This window comes from Lipotes vexillifer, unplaced genomic scaffold (genome assembly GCF_000442215.2).
Source record: "Lipotes vexillifer unplaced genomic scaffold, Lipotes_vexillifer_v1.1 scaffold65, whole genome shotgun sequence".
Lineage (NCBI taxonomy): Eukaryota > Metazoa > Chordata > Mammalia > Artiodactyla > Lipotidae > Lipotes > Lipotes vexillifer.
Window position 1 is genome coordinate 1713039 of NW_006796728.1, and position 26790 is coordinate 1739828.

Below are 26790 nucleotides of genomic sequence, written 5' to 3' on the forward strand. Positions count from 1 at the left end.
AATGAACTGACTCAAAAAGATAGGTATGTATTTTTTAAAATCCTTAACACAAATATATTTATTAATGTGTTTTTAATGTAAGCAAATAATCAGAGTAGAAGAAACTTTTAAAAAACTAAAAAAATCATTTTCTTCAAATTAAAATATGGTAAAATTTTCAAATATGATTTAATTGCCTTCTGCAACATGCAAAGAAAATATTCCTATTCTGTTCTCAACGTCTAATTCATGTCAATATAACTTCTTGTGCACATATTTTAGTACATAATTAATATTGGAACAATTACGAATTCACGTTCAGAACTGAGGATTCGTAAGTTTAAAGGATAACATAAACTCCATGATTCAGAATCTGTTGAAAAGTTATTACTGTTGGCTTTATTGTTAAAAAAAGAAACAAATTAACTCTATCAGGCCTAGTAGAAATATGTATATAAACTACTGCTCAATAATATAAATCAAGTATAATACTTAGTCACAAAATACAGAGTTTGTAGTTTATTTCTCTATTATGTAATCAATATTATTCTTCTGACCAAGTAACCGTTTATAGCTTTTATTATACATTTTATGTCATTAACCATTCCTAAACTTACTTATGATCAGAGTACTGGGCTAGGTAATTCAAACACAAAGATGAATAAGAAAATCCTTGTTCTGCTGAAACTTCTGTAAGATCCAGGTCATAAACAATTTATTACAGTATGAAATGAGAGACCATCTCAAGTATAACAATAATAATATAATATTTATTAAATATAATTTATATTAAATTATCCAAACATTTAATTAATTTTGGCTTCTGGAACCTGACCTCAGCATCTCAGGTAATCAAGATCCCTATATAACTAAAAATTTCAACCATGAGAAACTTTTCCTCTAGCCAAAATGTGGACTGCCTACCAGAAGAAGACCAATTAAATGCAGTTTATCTTCCTGCCTAGCCACTGTGGCAGGTGCTAATATGCTGAGAAATGATAAAAAGCATTACCTATAAAAAGAAAATAACAGATCTAAAGCATTCTGAATCAATAATTCAGCAGTACACTATTCACTCTCCTGCTTGTTCCCATGAAGACAGGGTTTGTGTCGTCCAATACAAACACCTAGACCAATGTGACTCACACAGAAGGATGCACCACAAATATCTGTCTAATAAGTCATCCAGACAGGAGCTAGACATACGATGACTCTGAAACAAAATGAGTTCTAGTCACCTTACAAATGTAAGATTTTTTTCCCTAACAGACTAAAATGAGCAGGCTATAACCAATGACCACTTAAATTGATAAGAATTCTCTCCTGTAGGGCTTCCCTGGTGGTGCAGTGGTTGAGAGTCCGCCTGCCGATGCAGGGGACACGGGTTCGTACCCTGCTCTGGGAAGATCCCACATGCCGCGGAGCGGCTGGGCCCGTGAGCCATGGCCCCTGAGCCTGCATGCCCGGAGCCTGTGCTCCGCAACTGGAGAGGCCACAACAGTGAGAGGCCCGCGTACCGCAAAAAACAAAACAAAACAAAACTCTCCTGTGGAAAAGTAATTATGCTTACATATTTATCTATAATTTTGGAAGCCATCATTTCACATTAAAATTGAAATTGGAATAATATCTTGAATTCTTATGTTCTATCTTATTCCATTTCTCTTTTCTATGCTATCACTATTACAGGGCAATTTGAGAAGCCTAAAATAACATGCATTTCTATTACATATTTAATCTCTTAACACAATAAAAGAGACACTTGTAATTAGCTTCTCTAATAAGAGAACAGACTCATTAAAATTTTATCTGAATAAAAATCAGAGTTATTACTTACCAAGGTCTTTGATTCTTGGTAGTATATTGCATGTAAAATGTTTATAAGAAGCTATTTTTCCTTCATAGGAAGAAATTCCCACATGAGATTCATAAATTCGTAGACCTCTTGGCTTCTTTGGTTTGGAATGCTTAAACTACAGAATATTAAAATTACATATAGAATTAAGCCAAAAATGCAGGTATGACACTAACAGATTAAGCATGTTAAATGAAATGATGAATTAACTTAGTCAAACACTTTGAAACTACTTTCACGTATAAAAGGCACTGGCTGCCTCCATTAAACTTTCTTTTGAAAAAAAAAATCCTTTTTAGGATCATGGTAATAGACCTATTTGAAAAGAGTAGTCATGCAATGGCTTATGCCTTATCACTGAGTGAAGATGTATTTTGAGCCTAAGCCTTAGAGAAAACATAAGAACTGTGAAATACATACATAATTATTAAATGCAAAGCATTTATCAACAAGTATCGATAACTTAAAGGACAGAAAAGTGAGCTCCAAGATACCTACAACTCTTATCAAGACAGGCTTAAAAAATTACCCTAATTAATACATTCATGAGATGTCTTGACTATTCGTTGTTCCTAAGGACACTGATCCTGCTTCAAGTCCATGACAGTGAGAAATATTACACCACTGGAGAGTCTTTGATTAATCAGAAATTGTAGTTAAAATTTTTAAAAATCAGTATCCCTTATAGGTCAGTACATAGAGATTTAGTGTTCTTCCCCCGCCCACAACTTCAGAAATACGTGATAAAACAAAAACTCACTTTTATATTTTATTGGCTACAGATGATGGACTCTCTCTCTCTCTCTCTCTATATATATATATATATATATGTGTGTGTGTGTGTGTGTGTGTGTGTATATATATATATATATATATATATATATATATATATAGCAAACGAGTACACTATGATGTAAAATATTAAACCAGTGGTGAAGAGAGAAGTTGAACATTACAATAAAAGTTATAAAAGTAAAAATTAATTTTCCTAGAAATATTGGAACATGCATTTATTTAAAGAGTTGTTGTTCTCACTTTATATGGGTGTTCTGGATCCCAGTGTATCCAATCATAATTCACATTATCACTGTCACGAGTCACATACTTCGCCCACGGTGAAATACGATACAAGATCTCTCCACTTTTACTCCTAATAACAACCTAAAAAGAGAACAAGATATTATTGCCTTAAAATACTTTCAAAACTCTAAGATAATGCATGATACTCTATGAGCACTGTGACAAGTAAGAAAAGGAGGAATGATCTTAAGAACCAAAACTGCCTTCCAGATGTGTGACCTTAAGGGTGTTTAAATTCTATGTACCTTGCTCTCCTCATCTGCCATGGTATATGATCTCTAAAGTCATTTCCAGCTTGAATATTTTATGATTCTCTGGCAATTTTCATCATTGCCAACCAACCATTATAGTAGTTAATTAAAGTAAGCATACAGTAGATAGGAAAAAGACATGAATATTATTGGAAGCTACCGTCAATAAATCAATTAACAGAAGGAACTGATCCTAGTATATTTTTTAAAAAACTCATGAGTTATATCACCATCTCTTCCTTTTCCTTTTCATAGCAATTAATGATAACATGGGTTTTGACTAATAATTGTATTATACACACAAACACACACACTACCCTACAAACATTTTCCACTTCTCAATTTCTTCTACACCTTATTCCAAGTATGCTTTACCATATGAAACCAAACATTTTCCTTTTTAACCATTTGTTCCTATATTTGCCAATAGTATCACTATTGCTTTCAGTATAAAAATTAACAATAAAAATGCAGGGCTTCCCTGGTGGCGCAGTGGTTGAGAGTCCGCCTGCCGATGCAGGGGACATGGGTTCGTGCCCTGGTCCGGAAAGATTCCACATGCCGCGGAGCGGCTGGGCCCGTGAGCCATGGCCGCTGAGCCTTCGCGTCCGGAGCCTGTGCTCCGCAGCAGGAGAGGCCACAGCAGTGAGAGACCTGCGTACCGCAAAAAAGAAAAAAAAAAAAAAAAAGCAAAGGCAACTTTTACGGAATCCACCAGTTTAGACTTAGTACTGAATAGAGGGCTTTGAATTTATCAGCATGGTTAAATAGTGAACAGAGCTTCCAGGTATAGCTTTTTTAAGTTTTTTTTTTTTAATTAATTAAACCTTCTAAGAGTAGGTAGAGTGCGACAAAAAATGTTCAGATCAGTAGCTGATCTGAATGCTGAATGATCAATACGCTCTCAGCATTGAGAAAGAATATATTCTTCGGTCTCCTTTAATAGAGAAAAGCTCAAGTACGCATAATTTTTGGTCATTAAATATTTGTAGAATGTTTTATAGCTTAGAAAGGGCTTTCATAGTCATATCTCTCTTGATTCCAGAGAATTTTTTTTTTTTTTTTTTTTTTTTTTGGGCTGTATGCGGGCCTCTCACTGCTGTGGCCTCTCGCCCTGCGGAGCTCAGGCTCCGGACGCGCAGGCTCAGCGGCCATGGCTCACGGGCCCAGCCGCTCCGCGGCACGTGGGATCTTCCTGGACCGGGGCACGAACCCGTGTCTCCTGCATCGGCAGGCGGACTCTCAACCACTGCGCCACCAGGGAAGCCCCCAAAGAATCTTTATAACCCAAATATTAAGTGAGTAGCCAGAAGCCCCAAAGTAACCAACTGGCAGAACCAAAAGCTAAGCAGAGCTTCTGATACTTCCTTTTTCTTAACAGGCTTTAATGGAACTTCCTTCATATACAGAAAAAGAATAAATCATGATTTAAGGAGGAGGGGACGTGAGTGGTGAAAAGGGACATCTAACTTACATGAGCTCAATTCTATCTCCTTAGTTTTGCCTCCCACTTATTAAAACCCACCACAACTAAGTGTTTCTATTATTCAAATGGTTATCACAAAACATGAATGAATAGGATCAACCCAGTCCCGGAGTATTTTATCCCCCAAAATATATCCCTTAAGTCACATAAATTTCTAGTATAATACACACAGTGATATATTTGAGAAAAGGCTTTTTACTCACTCATCAACCCAGGACAGGTAATGGGGAAATAAAATACCAGAAATCAGTTTTCAATGGATAGCACCCTGCCTAGTCCATCCATCTATCTTTTCTCTTTTTTGCAAATGGCTCTACAACCCCTCCAAAGGATGATCATGAACCAATAAGTATTTTTCAAGGTGTCTGCTGGCAGAGAATATTTGAAACTTTAAGCAAAGAACATGAAGAATTTCCTTATGCTGAATATAATTTCCACATTCTTTGGAACATTAACTTATTTATCTTGCTGTACACGTGAATGTCTTCAGAGGTTACTGAGTGATGGAAGTTGGAAGGAACCGTCCTTCTATGGGTCTTTCTCACTCCTACATGTTTTGCTGGGTACGCCAAGAATATAAGGTCCTATTGATGACAGAGGCCATTTCTCAAGTTGTGTTTGTAGCAAGCAACCCTGAGGAATGAGATAATGTCTCCCTTGAAGACAATGCACAGCTTTCTTTACTGCTTGCTATAAAAGAAATGATTCCCCAAGGTAAATACTCCTCACCTATGAGGCAAACTAGCTGTGTGCACAGCATCCATGTAGACCCTATAGTGTCACCCCTTATAAGACTTAGAAAACAAGGGGAACTAATGCAAGTATGATGCACATCCTGTGCCATGAGTAATAAAGTCATTTATCTCTGACTCAGGAGTCCTGTGTTTTCTGCCAGAATCCACGAAACAGTAACAGGTTAACTTATGAGCTTGAAGGTACAGCAAAATCAGATCCTACACCTGACAATGGATGACTTACTCATTTTGAATGACTTCAATATTTTTGTTACCAAAAGTTCTATTTCTTCATTTCTATTAGTGTTTTATATTAGACATTTTTGTTCATCATTTTTATTAATTTTGCTTCTTGGGGTGGAAACTTTTAATTATCTATTTCCTTCCTTTTTTCTTAGCAATAAAATCAGAGCCTGGATCCTTGAATGAAATGTAAAACAAAGCTTCCCACCACATCTAGAACACTTCACTGTAATCATTACATAAATGGTAAATTCACTTCTCTATTCTTTAGGCTCCTGAATTTTGGATGTATTTTTGCTATAGCAGTTTAGATTTTACTAATAAACACACTTGCCAACAGTACCCACCTTACCTCGCCTTTGATTTACTGTTCCTAAGTTGCTGTGATAACAACTAAGAGTATTATAGTAAATCTAAATAACCCAAACTTGAGAGACCTTCCAATGACGAAAAAATATAACCTTCTGGACTAAATTTTGCTCCTGAAACGTTTTAGGGGGCAGAAAGGGGAGAGATGAGTATACTTACTGAATTTGTGCTCTCTTGAGTTCAGATTCAGATTTTTTAGATAAAACTTTATATCATTTAATTTACAACCTCAAAATAGAATATGTTATATAGCAAATTGAAAAGAAAGCTCTAGCTTGATTGATCTTTCAATGATAGTAAGTCTAATAGCTGATGGGTAGAAGAGTTCACTTGGTACTAGCAAACTGAAAGTCTCATACACTACTAGTATGAGTATAAAATAGTATGAACATTCTAAATAGCAATTTGGCAATATGATCAATAATTTTAAAAAAAGTAATTCTCAATGACTCAGCAATTCTAATTATAGATGTTTGCCCTGTAGAAATAATCAGAGAAGTGCCCAAAGAACTATATTCTTATCTATTAATCTTAGTGTTACTTTTATTAGCAAAAAGTGAATGACTGAATAGTGTATCCTTGTTAAAAATTATATCACTGAATTATATTGAAGGTTGCAAGAAAATTCTTTCAAGTTATAAAAAAGAATGTATTGCATCTTCCTAATGTACATATATACAAATGGTTGCCTATGGATAGGGAAATTATTAATAGCTTTTATTTTCCAGTTGTATCTTTCTATATTGTTATCAATTCATTTCACTTGTAGAGCTTCTATAAATCAGAAAAAAATAAGTATTTTGATAAGGATTGCAAATAGATGACCTATACAATTGTGTACATATTTGTGGAACTGTGCAACCAAGTTCCAAATATATGTGTGTATATACATACACTTTAAATATATTGACACAGTGTTAAACATAAAACTTTAAAAAGTATATTAGGGAATTCCCTGGTGGTCCAGTGGTTAGGACTCCATGCTTTCACTGCTGAAGGCTCAGGTTCAATCCCTGGTCAGGGAACTCAGACCCCACAAGTCATGCAGCCAAAAAAACTAAAAAGTATATTAATATCACCACATATCACTCCAATAAAAAATATATGTATAATCACTTTAAAGAAATATACTAATGAAAATAATGTCATGACGAACTTTTGTAGGGCAAATTGATAATTTGTATAATTATAACATTTTATAACATGGTAAAAATGTCATTAGGCTTCTTTTCTAATGAGCCAAATTATCTCTTTGACTTATGGGAGGTTAACATCAAAAGACATTATTAAATTAAATAAAGAAGTGAATAAAATAAACCTCTACCTGTGCAAAAGTCAAATTGACTTAGTGAACTGTATGAAGTCAAATTTTATTTAGAAAATGACATTTAAAACTCAAATATACAATATAAGAAACAGTTTGGTAAAATAGTGAAGACCTAAAAAATTGTGTTTGTGTGTGTATATTCATTCAATCTAGGAATATCTTTTGAAATGGTTCTTGTCAAAGACTACTGTTCCTTTGGACCAAAAAAATCACTGAGATAACATGCTCCTCAGGTGGCCAACAATTTTATATGAAAACAGTGGATGTGTTCAGCTGGTTAGAAGTGGTAGGATACTCTGGAAAATGGTATTGCATGTAACTCTGGGTTTCAAGACTGAATGTAGAAGATGAAGACAAAAGGCACAGATATTGAAAAATATAATTTGATTTGCCCAGATTATACTACCAAAATCACAACAACATGCTATTAAGGAAAAAATTTATTAATAAAGATAACTATTTAGTAGGGTACAGGTCAAAATAAATAAGCAATAAAAGTGATTTCTAATTTATGAAGCAATGTTATATCCTCTTTTAAATTACCTCTAATTTATATAATAATATCTAACGTAATTGATACTATATGTAATATGTATATAAGTATATAATATGTAAAATATATAACTGATATTATATACATATTTTTAAAACAATGGGTACAGTCACACCAACATGCAATGCTAAATATCAGTATTCTGTTGTGTGTGTTTAAAATGTGACAAAAAATACGTGTGTGTATAGAGAGAAAGAAATACATACGTATAGAACATATAATACTTTTAAGTAAGTTTTAGAAGTGAGTGGGACAAAAATAAAACAGATCATTAGAAAAAGTAATCACAAGTTTATAATTAAGTAGAAAAATAAGTGATATTCCAGAGGAGAATCTGATGGTTCTACCAATGACCAGAATCCTGAAGAAATAAATATGTGCTTTTAATATTTACAATTAACATAGCATAAACATTATTTTTAATGCATAGATATAATTATTAAAACTTTAAAATACCTTAATATAATTTAAAAAGAAGTTCTTAAATCTCATTTTAATTCAACTAAAATTTTATGACTAACCTTTGTTAAAAAATAGGACATAGGGCTTCCCTGGTGGCGCAGTGGTTGAGAGTCCACCTGCCGATGCAGGGGACACAGGGTCGTGCCCCGGTCCGCGAAGATCACATATGCCGTGGAGCGGCTAGGCCCGTGAGCCATGGCCGCTGAGCCTGTGCGTCCAGAGCCTGCGCTCCGCAACGGGAGAGGCCACAGCAGTGAGAGGCCCGTGTACTGCAAAAAAAAAAAAAAAAAAAAAAGGACATAGGGAATTCCCTGGTGGTCCAGTGGTTAGGACTCCATGCTTCCACTGCAGGGGGAACTAAGATCTTGCATGTCACAGCACAGCCAAAAAAATTTAAAAATTAAAAAAAGAAATAGGACATACGAGTATAAATTTTTTTCACTTTTGTTTGTTTGTTATCCTTGCTTAGGCCAATTTTAAGATTCAGTAAGGTTACTTAAGAAAGAATCTCTTTATCATTTAGAGAGGCTGAAAAACGGCCTCTCATTTCATATGTTCATATCTTACTTCTCTAGAATCTGTGAATGATAATTTATATAGCAAAAAAATGGGTCTTTGCAGATGTAATTAAAGTAAAGATCTTAAAATGGAAAAATTGTTCAGATTTTCCAGGAGGGCAATCACATATATCCTTATAAGAAGGAGGCTGAGGGATATTCTACACATAGACAGGAGAGAAAAAAGCAATGTAACCAAAGAGGCAAAGACTGGAGTGATGCAGACGCTAGCCAAGGAATGTCAGCAGCCACCAGAAGCTGGAAATAATAGAAAGGAACAGATTCTCCCCAGAGGGAGTATGTTTCTGCCAACACCTTGATTTCAGCCCAGTGATACTGATTTTTAACTTCTGGCTTCCAAAACTGTGACAGAAAAAATTTCTGTTGTTTAAAGACACCAAATTTATGCAACCACCACAGGAAACAATATAGAAATAAAGAAAAAAATGGAGGCAATCATTCTTCTAAGAATAAAATGTAATGTACTTAAATTTAGTTAAATCTTGTCAGTGCCAGAAAGAGTTGAAAAAGTTATCTTAATGAGTAGTCTAAATAACACATTTTATCTCTTGTTAACTTCCTACTCCCAAAAAGTAGACCAACATATACCAACGCATTTCAGTGACCTTCATTAAACAAAGTAAGTCCTTGACAATTCTCATGAAAAGCAAACTCATTCAGAATAAACGCTGATGAGCTTCAGAACTGATAGGAGGGCCTTCAAAAAAGTGAATTTGTAATACACAGTTTTTACTGCTAGCCTATTTCCATGTAATTATTTTCAGGGGTTGAACAAAAAAGAGTCAGTCTTTACATGATGCAAATAAAAGTTCTAAATTTTCCATAAGGAGAAGCTAAGGAGCTATTTTTTCTACCTAATACCTGATGTCCATCAACAGAAGAATGGATAAAGAAGATGTGGTACATATATACAATGGAATATTACTCAGCCATAAAAGGGAACAAACTTGTGCAATTTGCAGAGACATGAACAGACCTGGAGACTGTCATACAGAGTGAAGTAAGTCAGAAAGAGAAAAACAAACATCGTATAATATCACTTATATGTAGAATCTAGAAAAACGATACAGATGAACTTATTTGCAAAGCAGAAATAGACACAGATGTAGAGAATGGATGTATGGCTACCGGGGGGGAAAGGGAGGTGGGATGAACTGGGAGAATGGGATTGACATATATACACTACTATGTATAAAATTGATAACTAATGAGAACCCACTGTATTGCACAGGAAACTCTATGCAGTGCTCTGTGGTGACGTAAATGGGAATGAAATCCCAAAAAGAGGGGATATATGTATACGTATAGCTGACTCACTTTGCTTCACAGCAGAAACTAACACAACATTGCAAAACAACTAAACTCCAATAAAAATTAATTTAAAAAAACAGAGATGGGACTATTTAAATAAATAGATGATCAGTTGTCAATAATAATACTAATTTTTCATTCTGCATTTTCTAATTAGGAATATCAGAAACACTATCTGATATTAAAAGGCTATTTATTTCATTGTGAACTTGAGTTTATATTTCAATTAATGAGAAAAGAAAACCAAGAAACCAATAAAAGTATCATGGCAGTTTTCTAATAATAATAAGGCCCTGATATACGAATGACCACTTTGTGGATATACTTTCTTAAAACTACATATAATTGATTGGTAAAATTATATAAACTGGGGTTGTATATGAGCTATAATTGACATTACCATTATTTAGATATTGAGCCTGCTATAGTAACCAAATAAAATTACTCTGTCTCTTGAAAATTTTTAAATTTCATTTAATTTTTTCTAGATATTAAAGTTCATACATTTTGGAGGTCTCCATCTTTGTTTCATAATTTACTTCATAATTTGTAATTAAACAAACAACCTGACACAAACCATGTGCATATAAAGTTATCATAAAAAGTTGTCACATCCTGGTGATGTCCTTTACATCTACAACATTCAGGGATTGAGGGAAGTGAAAAAGAGATTAAGTGATTAGATTAAGCCCCCTAAGCTCTTTGGATACTGGACACTATCCAAAAGAAGAGAAAGAAAAGGCAATATCCTTGCTAGTAGCTTGATGAAGAAAAGAAACAAATCATTTGAACTTCAAAAGCAATACCCTATTGATGAAAAAAAAAATGACCTATTAATTTTCACTGGCTCCCATTATTTTTGCTTTGTATAAAATTTCTTATTTTAAAACATGCCATCACAATTCAGGTTTTTTTTTTTCTTTAATAAGAAATTTTCCAAGGTTAAATCCTATAACAACAGCTTGATTAGGAAGAGTTAAAGGATTTCACTAACAAAAACGAAGCCACTAATTAAAGAAAAAAAAACTTTCTTTAAAAGAAAAGATTAAGTATACTAGCTATAAAAAATAAATTTGTAACATGACAAAAAGTATCATACCAAATTATATCAAACTTTTGCATAAAGGACACCAATGTATGGAATAAAAAGAGATTAATTTTGAGGTATAGTACTCATGGCTACTTTACTCCTGATTTAACAACAATTAGAATTACAGAGATATAAACATTCACTTCTGTAATACTTACACAAGGGAGAGAAAAAACTGCAGAATATTGCCAAAAAGAAATAAATGAAGCTCAGTAGCTGCTTCTTCTAAAAGCAGGTCCTTATTTAGAATGATTTAGAGAGACAGATGCTCCTGTACCTATAAAAAGCAGTATTACTCCCATAGGGTTTCATCCTAGTTCCCCAACCTTCTAGTCTAGTTAAGAAGTATTACAACTATAATATTTTTTTCTGTTTCTGTCTTTTGACTGAGGAAAATCTTTAATGAAATAAAGAAACAACTAAGTAGAACTGATAAAGTGCTTGCTTCATTTCAAGTACATTACCTGAACAAAAACCTTATAAAGTGAGGTCACTACAAAAAGACAAAATCCAAAGGGATTATGTGAGATTTCGGATGCAGGCATTGAAAATGATATCCCTGAGCAAGTGAGAATAACTACTCCTAAGTGAAAAGAATAGCAACAATGCTGAAATGTGGTAATCAGGTAAAGATTGATTAGGTGTCTTAGATGAGAAAACAGATGAATTACACATGATATAAAAATATAGGATTTAAACTTCCAAGATATTGGAAGATCAATATAGTAATAAAAGAAAAAAGCTATGAAAAGGGGGAAAAAATCAGTGAGTTTTCATTACTGAAGAAGTGTGCTTCAAAGAGACTCATCCATGTGCAGTGAAGGCTAGAATTCTATTAAGTAAATAGAGTTATGATCTGGTATAACACCAACAAAAAAAATCTTAAAAAGTATTTTTAGAAGCGCTAGATGGGAGAGGTACTATCATAAGATGAGTTAAAACTCTCTTTAAAATATTTCATTAGGTATAATTATAAAAGTCTATATGGTGATAAATTGAATCATTTGAAAAAAAGAATATGATTCTTAAGCAATCACTCTAAGTGCCATTGCAATGAAGTAAAATATAAAATGTGAGGGCTGGGGGAGAAATAATTTACCCCTTAAGGGAAATCTAGAGAAATTCCAGGAACTAGATACAGAATATGTAATTCTAAAAAATCATAAGATCTTTTGCAAAAACATGTAATTATATATTTAATATACATTGAGATTATCTCTAAGAATATAATTAACAACTATTAAATAAAGAAAACAGTTAATAAGGAAAAGCATTCAGAGTTAAATATTCTTTATAAATTGAGGTTTCATAACACAGAGTGCAACACTATCACTGTTTTCTTCCACAAACGTCACATATTTCTCCAGGTTCAGGTGGTATTAGGGGAAGAACTACAAATAGGTATGTATGAATTAGGAAACACATCGTACACACATCATATGAGAAATTGATTAGGCAGACAGTATAATGGGAAATAGAACATGACTACATGTGAGATATGAAACTCAACATATGCATTTGGATAATTTCTTGTTAACTGATAGACAGTGACGATGGCAAGAAGTAGTGGTAAATAATAGGAGTCTTCACAATAGAGCTATTTACTTTAAACCTTCGTAGCTGAAGTGTATTTAAATTATTAAACATAGATATTTCCATATTATGTAGATAGCGAAGGCGCAGAACAGCAAATGAACTTGGTGATCTCCAAGTGTGACAAAGCTCTCTGGAGAAGCAGGGAAACTTTTCTGACAGTGCAGTCAATAAAGCACACACAGGTCAGGGAATTACCCACCTGACTTCTGCATAAGGCTCAGAGAATAACCATGTGCTGAGGTGCAGTGACCTATGGTTCACTGTTTTCAAATATGTACATATATATTTCATAAAATAAATATTATATATAATATATATGTGTATGTATATATGTTACACACACACACACACACACACACATATATATATATCCATGAGACTTTTTTTTTTTTTCCAATTGGCGACATACTGAGTCACTTGGGGAAATTTACAGCTTATTGGCATATTTGAAAGATGTTAAGATGAACAGACTGAGGAGTGAAAAAACAGAAAACAAACCTTAAATTGAAGAGGGTTAAAATTCATATTGACATTTAACACACGCTTAACTGTGCTACTCAATAAAAGAATTCAGCTTAAATGTAAATATTTAAATCATAAAAGATTATATAGTATGTACTTTATCACAAGAAAAAGGTCCTGTAGGCATACCATTATTCATTATTATTTGAATTCATTATTATTACTTGGCCAAAGTGCAAATACTTCTATTAAATATAACCAAAAAATACTACCCATCTTAACAGTCACAAAATGTAATTTTCTTCCTTTTTCTGGCACAGCGTTAAAAGATCAAATACTAAACAAAAGCTCTCTTTTAAAAAAAATTAATGCCTACATAATTTAGAAGAAAAAAGCATGAAATACCTTTATTAAAAAAAATACTCCTAAAGAAAAATGAAAGTGTTCAATTCTCCAGATTTTATAATCATATTTAAAATCTACTATGCCCACACTAAAGGACAAAGGAAGATTGTAAAATAAATGCAAGATATTTCACAGTACATGGATATAAGAAAAGGAGAGTCTGCCAATACATTTAAAGTATTTCTAGAATAGATGTTCACATAAAAGGTGCAATATTTATGGACAGTCTAATCTTCTAGATACCTGTGATTCACTTCAATAAGCACTAAAACAGAAAGAGAAAAATAATATGTTTTATAGTTATCTTTCTAAAATGTATTATACATTCCCTTGTGACCTTAACAGAGGGAATTAAACACTTGTAGAAACTGATTTGTATACGCTGAACTGTGACATGGTTGGAATATGAACATTTCCCCCTGAATTCAGTAAAGAGAATATTAGACTTTTATATGTGTCTTTGACAGCAGTTTTCAACTCTGGATGTGCAATGAGAACCACCTGAGGAATATTTTAAAATAAAGATGCCCGAGTCCTATTTCTATCCACTATCACCACCCTACCTGTCACCCTTGATTCTGATTCTGTGAGCTGCAGTCTAGTAGCTTAGGAGATAAAAGCTAGACCTGAGAAAGCAAAAGACAAAGTAGCTACAGGGACCAGTGCTCCAATAATAAAGAAGAGATTTTTATTTTTTAAAAGTTATCATGCAGGAAAGAAAACTAACATTAAAGTTACAGGGACTGTATTTTCTAAACCTTGATAATAATAAACACCTTTGCAAAAGACAAGACATATTTTGCAATAAAATTTATCTCAATCTCTACTTTGAATTTTTAATTTATTTCTTATACAGTAATAATTTATAATTTGCTTTCATTCTTCCTAGTCTAATCTCCCTAATTATTCTCAAACAATCATTCTGTAAACTTTCAATCATGAAAGGCAACCAAGCTAGCTCAAAATTTATTCATTTGTGGTCCTGAGTACACCTGTGAATGTCCTCACTGATTTACTAATCAAAAATTTTCCCCTGCATTTAAGAAGGCCTCATAAAAGAGTATGGTGAATCTATTCAAGTTTCTGATCTTACCCTATAGTTTAACCCATCATTTAAAATATTTCACAATTTCTATACTATGTATCACATAAATCATTTTGCAAAACAGTATTTATCATGGCTACTTTAAATGCCATTACTAAAATTGGATGATTGTCTTTTCAATACTATGTTCTTAGGAATTCCATTTATAATCTTTATTGCAAAGTTGTAGATGATATTGGCTCTTCAGTCAGTCAAACCACTTTCTGGCATTTCTTCCTATTATAGAAAGGATGGAAAGTTTAAAGTCACATTTTTCACACTCCCTTGCAGCTAGGTTTCTGCATCTATTAGAGGCATCCACGCAAGATCTGGAAGGAAGAAACTAGTACTTCAGTTAAATCATATGGAGATCAATCTTTTTTGCCTAAGCACCCTGAATGATGCTTAATCTAACAAAATGGCATTATCTCCATAGGCATGAGCAGTAGAAAACTCAAAAGATGATTGACATGCCACAATTAATCAGCTCACATGCTCAATTTCCATTTGTACTTCCCTATATATAATTACATATACATTCAGAATCAGATTTTTCATGAGAAATAATCACAAAAAAAGTGTTCACCTGGGGAAAATTCTTTTCATTCTACATTTGGTTTCAAACTAAAATTTTAAATTTTATAAGCAGAGTTGATATGATTATCATGCAAAAGGAAACAGATGTTGGCAATACATAGGAATCCTCAGAGGAAATAAAGAAAATGTTGGGGGTGGGTAGAGGATAATTTGAAACTAAACTGGCATTTGAAGCAGTACTCATCATAAAAAATATGAGAAAGATGCTTTGCCCTAAAGTAGGACATCATTTGAAAAGAACACACCAAATTTGGACTATGAGATATTGCAGAGGCAAAGTAAGTTTGAAAAATGAAGTGGAAAAGCAGGCTCATATAAGGAAAAGTTGGAGATAGAACCTGGAAAGTGGAGGCCTAAAGAATTGGAGGAGAATGGACCAGATTTCAAGATTAGATGGGTGAAAATAGAAAACTCCTAAGGTGTGTCTAAAAAGTACCAGCACTGTGAAAACAAATAGTTATAGGTATGCCCAAACCTGGGCCTAAAATGACCAAAAAAGAAAAAAAAGAAAAAAAAAAGCTTTGAAAAGAAAAAGAAAGCACCTACAGGATTAATTCTTCAGATGTTAGAATTACTTTGGATAGAATTATTAATTTAAAAATGAGTTCATGTCTCAGGAACAAATGGAAAGGACTGATGCTCAGCTGAGAAACAACTGTTTATGACACAGCTTATGGTTGCTCTAAGGAAGGACCATGCCTACAGAATAGCTTATAACTGCTTTAATCATCAACCAAATACTTATTAAAGTTTGGGATTGACATGTACACACTTCTATATTTAAAACAGATAACCAACAAGGATCTACTGTAGAGCACAAGGAACTTTGCTCAGTACTCTGTAATGGGAAAAGAATTTGAAAAAGAATAGATACAGGCATACATAATACTGAATCACTTTGCTGCACAACTGAAACTAGCACAACATCGTTAATCAACTACACTCCAATATAAAATGAGAAATTTTTTTAGAAGTACCCACAGTAAAATTACCTATTTGTTTCAAGATTTACAGGTGAGTAAGGTGTACTTTCATGTTTAACTTACAGATTCATTTGAAAGAATGATGAAAATATTTGCATGAACAGAGGTTTGCAAAAATCACCCACTAATTAGCAGTGCAAGACATCATGGATTATTATTTCATTATTATCATCTCTTCAAACCTCTCAACATAACTGTTCATAAATGTGACTTCTTAATTTAATGAAATAGAATTAATTGGGCACAATAACAATATTTAGCGTAATGATAGAGAAAATCCAGTTTAATATAAATATGCATGTCAATGACATTGTTACTTCCAAAGGCAACAAACAAAAGCCATTACCTGTGTATTCTTCAATTCATACTATTTCATTAAATTCTGATTTGTATATGAAATAAAGCCTATTCTGAGAGTTAAATTCAGAGGCAGCTCACAACCATGTTTCATAATAGTAATATATATATTTATATATACACACATATATGAACATGTATTGTTGTATGAGCTCCATTTAGATTCCATAGGCTGAAGTAGTATTTTCAACCTCTTAGGAAAGCTGATTAAATAATTAAGTTCTAAAAGTAATTTATGAAAATTAAACAAACAAATGAAAACTATCAAATTGATGTTAGACATGAGACTTTTTAAAGTAAAGGAACATATTTTGACTCTTGCAAACCTTTTTTTTAAATAACATTTATATAGTCATCTTGGGATATGGTAATGATTAACTGAAAATCTTTAAATCCAAAGTACTTCTTCAGAGTCTGTAGACAAAGTTACAAAGGATTACACAATGAAATCTAAGACCATGTCCAGCAAGATACTGAACACCACTGAACAATTTACAGGTAAATTTAGAGCATTTTTAAGGCTCAGCTGCAAACAGAAAAGAGGGTAGAAAACAAGAATGCTATTCTAAACAATGGTAGTGAAGGCAGAACCTTGACCTTAATTATTATTAATTATTATAATTAAAATGATTAATTATAATTTATTTTATAAATTATATAATTAACTTTATAAATTTATAGTTATAATTATTAATTATATTAATTAAAATTATTATAAAATTACTTTCATTATAAAAAGAAACAGATTTGTGTGATATCCATTAAGTACATTAATATGATTTTACTTCTTTTTATAATAGTTATGCCAAGGTAGAATGCTTAGTCAGAGTAAATATCAATTTCTAGCTTATGTATATATCAGTCTATATGAGTATGGAGTTTAACTAAGTAAAACAATAATGTACTTTTTGAGATTTGCATGATATATTGAGTGGGGGAAATAAAGGAAATTGAGAACCAGCAGGCATAGAATACTCACATTTTTATGATTTTTTCTTAAAAAGCATATAAATACAGAGAGGCAGAGAGATAAGGAGAAAGACAGTCTATCAATGCCTAGAAACAGATCAGGAAGAATACTCACAAAAACTAAAACAGTGGATGGTAGGAGGGAGAGCTGGGCTGTTAATTTTGAGAAATGCTACTTTGCTGTTTTCTTTCCATATTTCTTAATTGTTTTAAGTCCTGTTTTTTTAAAATACATTATAAATCACGTTTAATAATTACAAAAAAAAGTAAAAATAACTCTTCTTTAAATAAAAATGAAAGCATTTCAAGTTTCAAAAAAAAGTTTTCCTGGGTTGCAACTCATATCATACGGTCTGTACTGAGTTCTTAAGCCTCAAAAAATATATATGTGCATATGTATATGGAAGTTTAATGTTTTTATTAATGTTCTAAAATTCCAAAGGAAAACCACTCCAAAGAAAAATGTTCTTTTTACATTTATATGCTCAAGAAATTATGTAAACTGAAAATCTGTAAAGAATAATTTATCTTCATCAAAATGCCATGCCTTGGCTTTCCAAAAGAGGGAGCTATAACTCCACTGCCACAAATGTATCAGTTAGATACATAAGTCATATATATTCAAACACACAATTTATTGAGTTACTGACATAAAATAATTTTAAGAAAAATAACTTAAATTATGTGTTTACTTTAGCCTTATGATTTTAATTGCCTAAAGAGCACAGTAAAATCTATGAAAAATATCATGGTCCACAATAATAAAATGGAAGCTGCTCCAACTCTTTTATGGATCTCTCAATTGGAGAATAAAAATATGACAGAAGTCTCACAATGTTTAGATTTTGAAAAAAAACATAGATTCAGAGACCACAGATGTTGTGGTTACTAAAAACTGTGGTTCTGATTATTACATGAAAATAAGATTTAGTATTGTTAAAAAAAAAAAAAAAACTAGAGACAGAATGCTATCCATTTCCTGCAGTGATTATTAAAAATATGAATATTAAATACTGTACCTGGGAGCTTCCTATTGAAAACAATGTTTACAAAACTGACTTTATAAATTAAATCAAATCTTTAAAAACGCATTGTATCTTTTGGAAAAAAATAAGAATATAATCTAGTTTCTAAATTAAGAAAGAGAAAATTAATCAATGGATTAAAAAGCTCAAAGCAAAAGAAATATTTGTGCTGTATTATAACAAAAGAAAATACACAAATGACGAAAGGGGAGACATCAACATCGAATCCAAGAAATGAATTCAACTTAATAAAGCAATGGTATCACTCTCTGGACAAGTATATTGTAAAAAGAATGCAAAACTGCTCTAGGTTAAATACATACACATATATATTTAAATATAAAATGCAAGCAAGCAAAAACAGTTGAAAACAGGGCACCTATTTATTCAGGATGTTATTTACCATGTTTATTTTATCTACTCTCTATGTAATTACATTTAAAAATAGATGGTTTGTTTCTATTAATCAGCATGTGGCCAAATCACCAAGTTTCCACACATTTAAAGTAAAGTTTGATTGAGTTGATTAACTACAGTTCTCCCAACTTCAACTAAGTCAATATATCGCAGAGGATAAAATAGAAGGTAAACTTCACAGTTTGATTATTGTTTCAGTCATTTATGACATCGAACAAGATACTTAATCTAGCCAACGTCCACTTTCTTCAGCTAAAACTGGGAATAATGATAGTATCTATACCTCACAGGACTGTTAAGCAAGGGTTAAAATAGAACAAGCTGTTAAGCAAATAAAATGCTTAAAATAGTACCTTTAATATACTAAACACTCAAAATAATAATTTTTTAATTCAAACTGAAATGCTCTAAAAATTTAAACTTATAAAAGGACAATAGTATCCCTGGAAGACTATTCATAGTCATGAAAAATACTGCAAATAAAAACATCTCTCTTGATAATGTTTTCTTATTTATACCTTAAGCAAGTAACAGATCATTTATTTTGCGACGAGCATTAAGGAGCTGGTGTTTTGTAGGCTCAGACCTTACTAACATGAAGAGATGCATAATCTTGGGCAAGCTATAACTTCCTTAAAATTTAATTTTCTGAACTAAAACAAGAATATTGGACAAGGATGATCTAGAAGTTTCCTTCTTGATTGCAAACTCAAGGATGCTCATTATGAAAACAACATTGTGTGTATGGGTACATACGTTTACACATATGTACAAGTAGAGACACAGAGATAACAGAGAATAATTTAAAAAAACAGCATACGTTAAGTTCTGAGGCTATGTGAAAACTGATGTTCAATCATAACGTTATTTCAACAAGGAAGGAACTTCTAAGCCATTTTGAAGAAGGAAATGGATTTGGAAAGGCAGAATACAGAAAATGGGACATTCTAGGAAGTGAATGGAATAAAGTAGATATCCAGAGGTGGAAAAAACAAATTCAAGGAAAGTAACAAAACCCAATTCTAGAGGATTACATGAATCTCCAAATAAAAAACAGGCACACTGAAGAGAAGAAAGTTTAAAACAACAACAATCATTCAATTAATAAAGAAAATAGAAATGCCACACTGAGGAGTTTAGGATTAGCAGCTAAAAAAGTGCCAAGTACAAGATAAAGATAATAATGATTTACATCATTAGATCATTTTCATCCTTTAAACATATCTTCATGAAGTCATTAGTTGTGACATATAAAATATATATGTATATATACTGAACAAGTAAACTGAGGAACCAAGAGAGAAAATCAGTGAACTAATTACTAATGGTTAAACTATAACCCAAAACACCTGATCCCTGGCCCAATGCTATATCTATGAGGCCAGTGAATTCCAAATTCACCCACCAAATCATCAGGAGCTGTTTAAAAGCACAGAGTCCTATTCCCCTGTGATGGTGATACAAAGCTATCTTTGAAAACTACTGTCTTGTGTGGTGGAAATGCCACAGGAGTAATTTAGACGAAAGGCAACACAGGTCTGAGCTACCAATGAAAATAATAATATTCAAGAAATCCTACAGAGGTAGACTCAGCTAAATTTCCCAACTGAATGTGAAGGTAATAGAAAGACAAAAGTAAAAGAACTATAAATTTACAGGAGACCAGAGGATGGCAGATGCTTTGAGAGTGGTAAATAAGCTGGAAGTTTACACTGGTTTGCAAATGAGAAAATGAGCTTCAATTCCTCATATTAAATGTCAGTTGTACACTCGGATCTTGTCAGATTTTGAGATTCACACATATAACTGAAAGATATATGTATTTTTTTGCAATATGTTCCGAGATTTTTTTTCTGTTAAAATTAAACAACTTAAAAACTACATATGATATCTGAGTGTATATACATGAATATATTTTATGTTTATATGAAGGTCTACCTTCCCTCATCCCCCAAGCCCAAGCCTACAAGAACACAGGCACTGTTGAAACGCAGAGCTAAAAGTTAAACTATATTGATTTCATCATTTATTTTTCTAGGAAAATAAAAATCTTATTTTAAACTAATTAGGCCAGTAAAACTACCAATGTCCTTAATTTCAAATATTTGTTACCTTCAAAGTTTAGTGTAATTTAAATTATTATCCTTCAAGTAAGTCTAGTAGAAGCTCTCTCTTCATAAATAAGGATCACTTATAAACAATATAAAACAGTCTAAGAAAAGCAAATATTTGCTTGGTAGTATACAATTTATGAATGTGAATTACCCTGTAATAAAGCTAAAACATATTAAAGGTATGGATCCTTATGCAAAGGAATCTCTCTTTCAGAATACATTCTCATTACCCATTAGCCTAAGAAATTTGTTTTATCTGTATATTACTTATAAATTATGATAAATTAAAATAACATGTTTTAGGAAAATTTCAGTATAGTGTGTTTGAGCAATTACATGAAACACAAAATAAGTGTACTAAGTGGTAAGTCTATATATGGTTGACAAACTTCAAGAGTTACAAGCAGAAACAGCCAAATTTGTTCCTGTGACTTGCTGGAGTTCACTGAAAAGACTATGGGAATTGTGTTCACCAAAATATGAAAGACTCAATTGGTTAACAGATGGACAAAAACATGTGTAAAATATGAGAACAGTATCTAAGTTCATTCCGGTCCTCACAGTTTAATACATTTCCTATGATATGTGTTTTTCACATTGATTAGATCTTATTGATTATTCACAGATAGTCCTTGAATTTGATTAGTCTCAAAACAACTAGCTTTTCTTATTTCCAACAGTTCCTTTCTTCATTAAGGATTCTCTATCCATCTTCACTGTGGTAGTTTCATTTTGGCTCATAATCTCCTTGATCTCTCTCATAACATTTCATTAAGATTTCTTTTAATGTTGTACAGAGATTTTATACATAGTTCCAAGATTCTTAAAATGTAAACTTTGAGTTAAGAAAATGAATGTTCAAAAGCACATAAAATTCTTTACATAAATAAGTGCTGGGCAAAGCACACACTTTCTATAAACACTCTAGTGAATTTTCAGACATTGGTGGAGTAATCCCATGAACACACCAGCTGAATCTCAGGAAACAGAGCATTCTGTAGGGAGGGAGATAATGCTGATTTACAGACTCATCAGACACGGGCTTATTATGCAAATTTATAAAATATTTGGCCTGTGCTCACGAAGTCTACAAAGATGTGAGAATTAAAGGCTAAATAAACATGGCCTCTGCACATATGCATGGAAAAGAAAATAGTTGAGATTACAGAGCATTAACTAAGTACCAGGCATTGTTGTGAGTGCTTTTACCCTCCCATCAATTCTAGGGGTTAAGTATGATTATTATTCCCAGTTTAGAAGAAGCTACTGAGGTAAGAGAATGATTAGCCAAAGTTCACACCATTAGCAGGTGTTGGAAACAGCAAGTGAACACAGGTAGTCTGGTTGGAGTCCATGCTTGTATTTATTATGCTATTATCACCAGTAAAGGGAACATGGAGATACATATCCTCTGAAATATAAGTAGTATTGGCACCAACATAATGTCAAAGCCATCTAATAGGCAGAGTGCACAGGAGTAATGTTGCATGGCATCAAGTACATATTAGATATTCAAGTGAGACATGGTACTGCACTGAATAGTGTTATTGGGTAGTACACTCAAAGGAGGTTTGTTCTATCAGATGTATTATGAGAGAAAATTTAAATAACGAAATATGTACTGTGAGAGAATAAAAACAAACACTGTATTTCTTATTTATTGTGAACATGAAAAATCAGAAAGTTGAAATCTATTTGAGTACTCTTTCTTTGAAATTTTTTGAAATGTATTAGATTTTTTTTTTTTTTTTAATACAGACTGGGGGATAGTCAAAAGGCTCAGCTATGTAACTTACTCAAAGCCATAAACGGCATATAATGAACTTATATATTCCAAAGTCTTTTTTATCCAACTCACTATACAAAATAATTTTTCATGACACCCAGCTAACAAGTTAGTAGCTGGACTCTAAAATTTGTAAACATTTACAATAGCCAAGACATGGAAGCAACCTAAATGTCCATCAACAGAGGAGTACGTAAAGAAGATGTGGTACATATATACAATAGAATATTACTTAGCCATAAAAAAGAATGAAATAATGCCATCTGCAGCAACATGGATGGACCCAGAGATTGTCATACTGAGTGAAGTAAGTCAGACAAAGAGAGGTATCGCATGATAACACTTATACGCAGATCTAAAAAGAAATGATACAAATGAACGTATTTACAAAACAGAAACAGACTCACAGACTTAGAGAATGAACTTATGGTTACTGGGGGTGGGGTGGGGAAGGGTGGAGGGAAGGGATAGTTAGGGAGTTGGGAATGACATGTACTCACTGCTATATTTAAAAAGTATAACAAACAAGAACCTACTGTATAGCACAGGGAACTCTGCTCAATGTTATGTGGCAGCCTGGATGGGAGGGGAGTCTGGGGGAGAATGGATACATGTATATGTATGGTTGAGCCGCTTTGCTGTGCACCTGAAACTAACACAACATTGTTAATCGGCTATACTCCAATATACAATAAAAAGTTTAAAAAAATTAAAAATAAAATTAGTAAACATTGACATGGTTATTCCAACTTCATCTCCAATGCTTTGCATCTAAGAAAATTGCTGTAGCAGGACTCCTAGAACTGACTTAATACAAAGTGACTACGTGAATTCATATATCCTAATCTTGTATTGGGGTAGTAGGGCTGAGAAAGGTCTCCATGACTTATTTCTCTGCTCAGCAAAGTAAAATATAAAGTCTTGGTCAAGTACCCCTTTATTGCACCTGGCCCATATTCTTCTTTGTTAGAATTAAAACAGCTGTATACAACTAGTCAAAATAAAACAAACATGTTCTTGCAAGGGACCTCCTCAAGATCTACAAATTAAAACAAAACAAAACAAAACAAACAAAACAAGGAAAGAAAAGAAAAAGAAACAAGATTTGAGGACACAATTTTGTTTTTTAAAGCATTATCAACTAATGGATGTACTAAGCAATAACAGAGTCCTCTGAACTGTTCTCAAATTATAGTCCCTGAACCAGCAACACTGGCATCATCTGGGAACTTGTGAAAATTCAAAATTTCTAACTCATCCCAGACCTACTGGATCAGACACTCTGGGGTGTGTCTTTTAACAAGGCTGGCAGGTGTTTCTGATACGAGCTAAAGTTTGAGAACCAGTGCTTCGGGATACTGCTACACAGGGTTTTTTGGACATGCGAGTCCAAAAACATGGGGAATGAAGGGTTTATGAATAAAGGCAAAATCTACAGTATGATCACCGCAGTGGATGGCTGTGGATCACGCCACTTAGTGAAACTGAGTTGGGAGAAGGGCAAGATCCCTAGAGCAGTGGAGGTAAAGGAACAGAGAGGCCAAAACCAGCATGCTGACGGGTCTCCTACGAGGATATGAAAATTACCAAAAGTATTTTTGTTTAAAATATTCTCTCAAGGATATAACTGAAACATTTTAAGGTGCTTCTGTCCTCCCCATATTTAATAATTTTATCCTAAAATATCTTTTAGAAAAGATAGATTTTGAGAATATAATTATTTTAATAAGATTCCATTTACTAATGGTTGCACTTAAAATGTTTAACCAACTTACTAGTTTTAAAAAGCAGTCTTCTTTCTAAAGCTCTTCCAATAGTGTGTAAAATATCTTGAAAATCACTTTCATTAATTATTACAACTTTACACATAAATGCTGGCTCACACCCTTTCCTTCTTATCTGATGTTCCTACAGAACATTTTTTTAAAAAGAGTGAAGATTTAAGTATGTGTATTCAAAAATGCTCACCATCAACACAAAAAATAAATGATTAGAGCCAATACCAATTTAGCATTTTTAAGAAGGGAAGGGAAATCATTCTTGAACCCTAATTTAAATTTAGGTATCTCAGCAGTACCCATCCAGCTGTCCTATGAATTCTCCGTCACAGAGGTGGCTGGTTTACATTCTCAATTGTGCTATTCAAGAAAACCAGGTTAGAGCCTAGTTGCTGTCAGTTGCTGATTCTGCTCAGTATGCTTTTACATCTCACACTGCTATATTTACATGCAGTGTTTTCATTAAAATCCTACTCTTATTTTGTGCAGAAATTGTTGTCAAACTAAAAATAGCATTAAAAGTGAGACTGGTACTTCATGATAATTTGGACATCTTTCCAAAAATGGCAAAATTTTAAGCCTCACATAATATCTAATAAATTCCAGATTGCTTTAGGATTTTACTTTCATTTTATTTGTTTAATGTTGGTGTTTGCAATGATCTAAAAGCATACCATTATGACAGCACTCTATGAATAATACTAGTTATATCCTTGAGTGTATATTATTAATATTATCAGCTATATCCTCCAAATTTTCTTTTTTTTATTATTAAGAACACCACACTTTTTCTGTTATAATGAATTAAATCATAAAAGTTTTAAAACAATGTTTCTATAGCATAACAAATTTAAAAAAGGATACATTACTTACAGTTGTTCTGAGAAGTAAAAAAAAATGAGTTTCTAGCACAAGGTTAATTCTTCCTTAAAAAGTTCTTTTTAAATGGCTATAGCAGTAAATGCTAATTGTATTCCAAAGTCAACCCTCTATTTTCCTTTAAATAAGACAGAACCTGCTGAATTTTAGCTGGACAAATGGCCCCAAAGCTAAAGCCACATTTCCCAACTTCTTTGCAGCTAGGATAGCCAATGTAACAAAGATCTGGCCAAAAGGATGTATATATAAATGATGTGTTCACATCCTTAAAAGAGAATGCCTTGACCTTGTTTTCCTGTTTCTGCAAGAAACACAGAGAGATGGTGAGTGTTGTTTATCATATAGACAACATCCTTGGAGATAGAAGACCAATGGGATGTAAGGAACCTGGTCTGAACATACACATGTAGCAGAAGCAGCCTGTCCACAAAGCACTTACTGACTTAGACTTTTACTTCAAAGAGAAACAATCATCTATCTTTACTGAAACACTGTCATTTTGGTCCTTGACAAAATAAAATATATATACATGTATAAAATAAAATATACACGTGTGCATGTGTGTACAAATGTGTTTGTGTATACTTAAATATATATATTACTTATAGCATATGTTCTACTGAATATTCCTAAAAATTAAACAATGTCAAATTCTTTTCTGTGTGCTCCCAAATGCATTACTGTCTTTGCTAGTTGCTCATAGGAAAACATGTATTCTAAAAAACATATTAGGATTTGCAAAGGTTTATCGTTTTAGCCAAAGGCTATGCTTGGTGGTGTTTTTAAACAGTTATCAAGAAATCACAGGAACTGTAATTAAACTAATATATTATAGCAACATAACAAAATGTTAAGAACACAACCTCTATAGCCAGATTTCCTGGGTTTGAATCCCAGCTCTGCCAGATATCAGCTAGCTATGTGACTTTGAGCAAATTATGTCATCTCTCTGTGCCTCATCCAAAAAAATAGGGATGATTGATAATAGGACTTTCCCAATAGGGCTGTTATGAGGGCTAA

General features: G+C 32.7%; 1 protein-coding gene across 1 annotated transcript in view; it reads right to left on the bottom strand.

Moving 5' to 3' along the window:
- GBE1 (1,4-alpha-glucan branching enzyme 1) overlaps positions 1-26790 on the bottom strand; it is a 327728-nt gene that overhangs the window by 183720 nt on the left and 117218 nt on the right. Inside the window, exons 4-5 of the mRNA XM_007468908.1 lie at positions 2870-2995; positions 1817-1952 (exon numbers count right to left, since the gene is read on the bottom strand). Coding sequence (XP_007468970.1) covers positions 1817-1952; positions 2870-2995 — 262 coding nt within the window. The remainder of the gene's footprint in view (positions 1-1816; positions 1953-2869; positions 2996-26790) is intronic.